The sequence below is a fragment of the Ctenocephalides felis genome, unplaced genomic scaffold, assembly GCF_003426905.1.
Source record: "Ctenocephalides felis isolate EL2017-DRISC unplaced genomic scaffold, ASM342690v1 CF-g0.4_SCAFFOLD_00488, whole genome shotgun sequence".
NCBI classification, from domain to species: Eukaryota; Metazoa; Arthropoda; class Insecta; order Siphonaptera; family Pulicidae; genus Ctenocephalides; species Ctenocephalides felis.
This window is the reverse complement of record NW_020536642.1, coordinates 11,182-18,330: the sequence shown is the minus strand read 5'-3', so window position 1 is coordinate 18,330 and position 7,149 is coordinate 11,182. Positions and strand designations below refer to the sequence as shown.

The 7,149-nt window shown below is 30.0% G+C and overlaps 1 protein-coding gene across 1 annotated transcript; it reads right to left on the bottom strand.

Moving 5' to 3' along the window:
• Positions 1 to 202: 202 nt before the first annotated feature.
• LOC113365576 (DNA topoisomerase 3-alpha-like) lies at positions 203 to 6,623 on the bottom strand. Its single transcript, XM_026607101.1, has 14 exons — positions 6,509 to 6,623; positions 5,478 to 5,653; positions 5,218 to 5,357; positions 4,898 to 5,040; positions 4,431 to 4,642; positions 4,114 to 4,340; positions 3,893 to 4,007; positions 3,613 to 3,799; positions 3,129 to 3,195; positions 2,920 to 3,044; positions 2,750 to 2,848; positions 663 to 933; positions 459 to 586; positions 203 to 375 (listed from the first exon to the last, which is right to left on the bottom strand). The coding sequence occupies exons 1-14, from the start codon at positions 6,621 to 6,623 to the stop codon at positions 203 to 205; spliced, it is 2,178 nt and encodes a 725-aa protein (XP_026462886.1).
• Between the last annotated feature and the right edge of the window lie 526 nt (positions 6,624 to 7,149).

The window sequence follows — 7,149 nt, the reverse complement described above, 5'->3', positions numbered from 1 at the left end:
TTTCAATCAGATGGATTTTAATAAGGGCCGTTGCAACGCAAGGCTGGGTATGCTAGTATATATATATATATGTATATATATATATATATATATATATATACATATGTTCATACATATATAGTGTTATTTTAAAATGTAATGCTTAAAACTCATGTTAAAAAAAATTAAAACAATTATTACCGTCTCATTTTTCATTGAGATATCATACATGGCTAATATTTGGACAATTTTTAATTGTGTGTCCTTCCTGTCGACATTGGCCACATTTTCTTTTTGAAGTGGGTTTTGTACCAGTTGCCTTAGAAGTTGTTTTTCTCTTTGAAACTGTAGTTGAAGTCTTTCTTGACTTTGAAGGTTTACTTGACCAGTTGTTAGCTATAATAACATTTACATAGCATATATGTTTGTATATCTCTATATCTTAAACTATATATACTTTTAATTATTTTAGTGCTTACTTGATTCATTGCTATCATGCTCAGGTTCATCTTCTGCCCACTCAAAGAACTTACACTGTTGTTCCATAGGTTTGGGACATACATAAAATTTTCTGCCTTTGTTTGGACCCTCTTTTTTTACAGTCTGTCTAAAAAATATCAAACAACAATCCTCAGTATAAAATATGCAGGAGTATATCATGATTGTAAAATTTTTTTTCTTACTTTCTAGCTGGTTCTTGGCAGCCACTGCATAAAACCTCTTTTTCATCATTTTGCTTTCTATTAGAATGTTTAGTTTGATGCCAGCCGGAACTGTTCCCTCCATATGTTTGTTTCTGATTAGTTGAAAAGTCTTTATTTTCCGTTTGTGCCCTTAGACTTTTATAATTACGAGTAAATTTGGTGCTGCTGTAATTTGAGTTGCTATTATCGTTCTGTTGTATGCTGCTGTCAACAATACCATTTTCATTAAAGTTATCGTCCCAATCCATATCTGAAAAAAAAATCTAGTAAATTTTAAATTTTAGAATTAAAAATTGAAAAAAAAAAAAACAGGAAAGTAATACACAGGAAAATAATATAAAAAATAGTATGATACTTGTAGAAGTTATTAATAATTTTTCAACAAAATTAACACACTATCGGCGGGCCCCGTAAAATTACGCTCTGCGAGGACTGTTGCTTATCGGCGGGCAAGGTATTATTACGCTTTGAATAGACTAACTTTAAAAGTGAGTCAAAATACTTTTATCTGATCGGTTTGCATATGATATTGAAAGAATAGCTGATACTTTTCTCTAGATTCAATTGATTTACGTATTGAAAGACTTTTAGAACAAGAATAAGGATAAGAAACAATATGTTTTATCTTCAAGTTTCTTTTCATTCAAGCTACTCGCAATTTGTTTTGTAGATAAATATGCAGAATTTACAACAATAAAAAGGTGTTCAATATATACTTTATCAAATATTTTAGTTATTTGTCAGATTTGTATAGTTCAAATCTTTTTTACATTGTTATTTGCAATAATGAAATAATGGCATCGGATAGCGATAGTAAAGTTTGCGTCAATAATTTATCACAAATTGGAAGTGATTTTTATATTACTGATTTTGGTAGTGTATGTGGATGAAGATTTTTCTCATCCTAGAAGACGTAGAGTTTTACCGATTATATCCAGAGATTCTGGAAATAATGACAATGAAGAAGTGGAGTGGTCAGAATTTGACAATCCTCCAATTATTGAATCATTTTTAGGTCAAAGTTGCGTTGTTTTGAAACCAAATAGTTTAATTGAAGTGGTTCAGCTATTTTTGCTATCCGGGTCCCAGCACCTCTTCATAAGGGGTGATTTTTTCCATAAATTTCACGTATGTAAAAATTGGTTTATATATCTACTGTACGGTAATTTTTTAACTTTCCGTAGGTTAGTTATAACTAACCTATATATAGTAATGGGCGGAAAATCAAGAATGAAAAATTTTCCATTTTTCTACGGTTTTTAGGTTTCTGAACATTTTGGCATACCTCATTAAAAATGGATGTGTCTGTGTGTGTGCGTGTGTTTTTGGTGGCCGCATTTTTTCGTTCACGTTTTCGGGCGCACGGACCAACCGATTTGAATGGTTCAAAAAACATTCGATTCCTATTGATAGGGAGATGTGCTCATTAGTTTTTGGCAATCGCAGGTCTAGCCGTTACGGAGATACAGAGCAAAAAGTGCAGAAAATAGAAATCGAGTTTTTGAGAGAACGGAGCATCCGATTTGAATGATCTAAAAAACATTAAATTAGTAATGATTGGGAGAAGTGGTGATTAGTTTTTGGCAAAGGCAGGTTCAGCCATTTCAAAGATACGGAGCTAAATGTACACAAAATGGCAGTTTTTGATAGAAATAAGCATCCGAATTGAATGATTCAAAAAACATTCTGATTGTGTTGACATAACATTTGCTTTAGAAAAAAAATATTTCATTCAATACTCAATATTCCTCGAACATTTCGTTATGGTACAGGAAGTTTCAGCAATTTGCCTGAAGGCACGATGCCATTCACTAGTTTTTGTTAGTTTTATGTTTAATTATGCATTAATTAAATAATTTTTTTATAGTTCAAAACAACCAGACGGTTTTTTTTTTTAAAAAAAAGAGTTATAAAAAAATATGTTCAATGTGACAGCCATTTGTGTTCATGCGAGGCGACGGAAAAAGCACTCGTGTCGAGCAAGCGATTTGCCCGCTACACATATCAGTTTGGTCTGACGAGTATTTTTACGGGGCCCGCCTATAGTGTGTTAATAATAATTTTACCTGTAATCATACAATCAAAATCATCATTTACATTAAAGTCAGTTTCACCACCATGTGATCTAGTTTTGTCATCTGATTTATTTGGGAAAAAGGAATTATCTGCAAATAATATAATTGAGAACAAACTATTATACTTCATATGCTCAAAAACTTAATTAACAAATTGTTACCTCTATTATCATTGGTAACTCGTGAAGATGAACCAGAGGAATATGCACCTGATGTAGATTGATAACTTGAATAAGTATTACTTTTTGTTGAATTTCTTGTTTCTGAATAATTAGAGAAGCCACCACTAAAAAGAAAATAAACAAAAGTATGTTAATTTCTGACTCTAATTGTGATAAATTATCACAACAAAATAATAAATTATACACACCCACCACCACGCCTGTTATCGCTACCGCCTCCGCCACCACCTCCATGTCCGCCAAATCCACTATCATCTAAACAAAAAAAAAAAAAAACAATGTACATCAAAAAACAAATAATACCATTGAAATATATTTTTGATATATTAGTTTAAAATTGAGATAAATAAAAAATTATGAATTTCTCGATATGTAATTGGTAAATTAAAACGCTGGATGGATTGTTAATATTATATATTTTAATAGATCTTTACTCTTCGGCGGTGTATCATATAAGACATATTATTATATTGTCTAGGATATAAGAGAGCGAATTTTTACGTAAAAGTTGCGACAGGTTATGTCAAACGCGAACATTGCGATTGACTTACATGTTACCAACATACAAGACGCTGACGCTTCGTGCTAACAGTACGCACGAAGCGCGCGGTTTTTTAAAGTTAAGAATGAACAATTTTGTCCAGTAATATATAATTTACGAAAATGTTTTACCGTCATCATCGTCCCTCCGAAAAGGTTTAAATTCTAATTTCGCCGGAGGGCCTGCTCCTTCAGGCCGATATGGAACTTTAGGTTCACGTCTAGTTAAACCGCGATCTTCAAATCGATCCACAACTGCTCTTTCTAAATCATTATAGTTTTGAACAATTTTAATGAAAGCTTCTTTGTAAATAGCAACCTGCATAAGAAAAATTCACATATAATTGAAAGAAAATAAGTAATAAATATATTCTATTTTGTAATCGTACTTGTTGTAAAATAACTTAACTACCTGTAGACGAAGCACTTCATTGGGATCTTTGCGACCTTCACATATCAATTTTAAATCTGCCTCCAAAGCAGCGCGGCGATCCGGTCTTGCCATTTCCAAACCTGCCTTTTGGTAACTAAAATATAAAGATACACAATACATAGCTATATATATATATATATATATATATATATATATATATATATATATCTAAATATATATCATGATAATAACAAAATTACCCTTCCACTAATCCCATGCCAAGAATACCGGGTACCAATCTCCTGTCCTCTCCTTCTCCAACATAAAGTCTGTCTTTCACAGTTGAAATATGTTCTGCATGAGTGGCATCAGTACCTATGCCATGCTTATCCATCAGTGCAATTAATTCGGCTTCTGTTAATAGTGGCGGAGGTGTAGTGACTCCAGGATCTAAATGAATACTCGTTGGTGTAAACTTTTGTCCTACCTTAAAATTCAAAATAATAAAGTTTCAAAGCATTGATTTATTGAATTTTTGTTGAATATCAATTCTCAAATAATTTCTCTCCAAACTCACCTCATAATTATGTATCTCTGTAGAATTCCACTTTTCATACACATAAACTTCTAAGTAATTTTTTTCTAATATACATAATCCAGTAGCTGAAAAAAACTCTCCACCTACTTGAATTTCACAACTGGTCTCAAAGCCAACAGCATCAGCAGAAACACAAGCCAAAAAATGACGAGCAATAAGTTCATACACACGACTTTCATTTCCTGTCAATCCTTAAAACGCAATTTTCAATTAAATAAAATTAAGTAAAGCAAATATGTAATAAATAAAACCTAAATAACTACAAAAAAAAAAAAAAATTACAAATTTGAAAATGATATATCTTCTAAAATTATAGACATAGTCTCATTATCAGTTGTAGAATAATCTAGAAGTGCTAATCTTTCAAGTTTGCAATTTATTGTGAAACAGATTATTAGCAGAAGATTACATTGATGATATTTTATTAACTTCATTTATAATGTTACCTGATGCAGCTTTAACTGGATGAATAGGAGGATGGGCTTGGTCAGACTTATTTCCCTGTCTTGGATTAGGCCCACCATTATTCAAAATTTTCCTTGCAAATTCACCCCAACGGGAATCATCACACTGATTTTCTACATATTGACTAAAATTAATAAAAAATGCCATTTATTCAGCATATCGAGAATAATGCATAAATAAATTTCAGTACACTCTTTATTATACTAGTCTATTCAAAACAGATTCAACAAGTATAAATGTCTTTAAATAAAATTAAATAAAAAGTAATGTTATTTAAAATTGTATAACTAATAACAAATACCTTAAATTGAAGTCTCTGGGAAAAATATTTGTCTCAGTTCTAGGATATGAAATAAAACCTCTGGTATATAGTTTCTCAGCTATTTTCATTGCTTCTTTTGCGTTTATCTTCAATTTTTTGGAAGATAATTTTTCAAATTCCTCAAATATAATAATATACATTTTTATAAAAATATAAAAAATATTATCAAGTCAAAGAAATTTGATGAAATAAAAACATTCTAAACAACAGAAATACTATGATTTTTAGTATTAACTTACTACAGTATCCATTGGTAAAGGCCTCCATTTGGTTTTTCTCTTCCCATCAGTTTTAAGTACTTCTGCTTCAGGATTTGATGTGCAATTGTTATATAAATCAATGCAAGTAGCTTCATCGAATAAGCGATTTCTTTTCCATTTAAATTCCACAGACAAATCTTTAATGGTGTGAATCACTGAAAGTAATCATTTTGACTATGAAATATATATATATATATATATATATATATATATATATATATATATATATATATATATGGCGGAATGAACACCATATGACAGATGTCAGTTGAATGACGCCAATTGATGACAAAACTAAATTATATTGGGCTAGTTGATACGGATCTGGCATCAAGCAAGCTATAACGATCTGATTGTTTTTATACGATCGAATATTATTGTCGCGCTTTTCAAAACGATGTAAAAATATTGTATCGAGTTTTTCAACTAGCGTTTTCTCGTGATCGAAATTTAGATTTGATTTAATGTCATATCAACATCTTTACCAATTACATTAATAAACACTCATTATCAAGTTGAAAATAAAATTATTGCGATTTCATTCAAGAATTAATTAATAAATAATATATGGCCCACTAGCGCCATATATATATAAACACTTGCAAAAATAGTTTTGCACGAATAATTTCAATTCATACATTAATTTATTTATAAGCAATGATCAATATTGATAAATCTTATTTAAGGCTCTTGCGTCTATAATAATAATAAATGCCTTACATACCGAAAATTTAAATATAATTGATAATGCATTATAACAAACAATATAAAATTAAAACTGAAAAATAATTTTATTAGTTTTGCATTAGCAATTTGAAATAATTAAGCAAAAACTAAAATTATATATAAATGTATGTTAATTGTTATCTACTCTTTTACTCAAATATTTTACTTGAACTATTTCTGATCCAATATTTTCTCCTTCTCGATCACGTTTATAGGAGCCTGCATTAATTCCTGTTTGATTTCTTCCTCTACAGTTATTTTAGAATTCATAAATCTTTCCAGACATGTTTCTCCATTCTCTGAACAAGATTCAGACTTAATATCCTCTTCATTTTGAGGATCTTCTGCTGAATATTCTAGTGGTTCAATTTTAATCGAGGTAGTTTTTTCTTCTGACATGATTAGATATTTTACCTGATTATAACAGAGAAAACAGTTGTGTACTAATTAATCATGTATTTTAATCAATGATATTAAATTTAACTAATTTAAGGTGATACTTGCAGCATAAGGTTAGGAATTTTTCCCGTCGTAACATTTTAGAAAGAAATGTTTTGATATGGTTTTGATAATCATCTTCAATCTTATCATCTCAACAGGAATATTTTTATAAATTACTTTTATTTTTATAAATTACTCCATTTATGTATAATGTCTATTTTAATGTAATGTAAATAATAGAAAGTTTATTTTGTACGTCAAAATAATCGTCATGTCAATGTTGGCCACATTGCCGCCATGTTAGAATTGTTCACACGCAAAGAATCCTCAAACTGTGATGGCCAAATTGGTATCTTTAAACAAACTTATACCTGCAATTATTTAAATTATTACATATTGTGTACGTCTCAAGAACGCCTAATACTTTATTCCAACCTTTAGTGAATTTGTAAAAATCATAGAACTTCTTGTCCTTTTCAGGAAC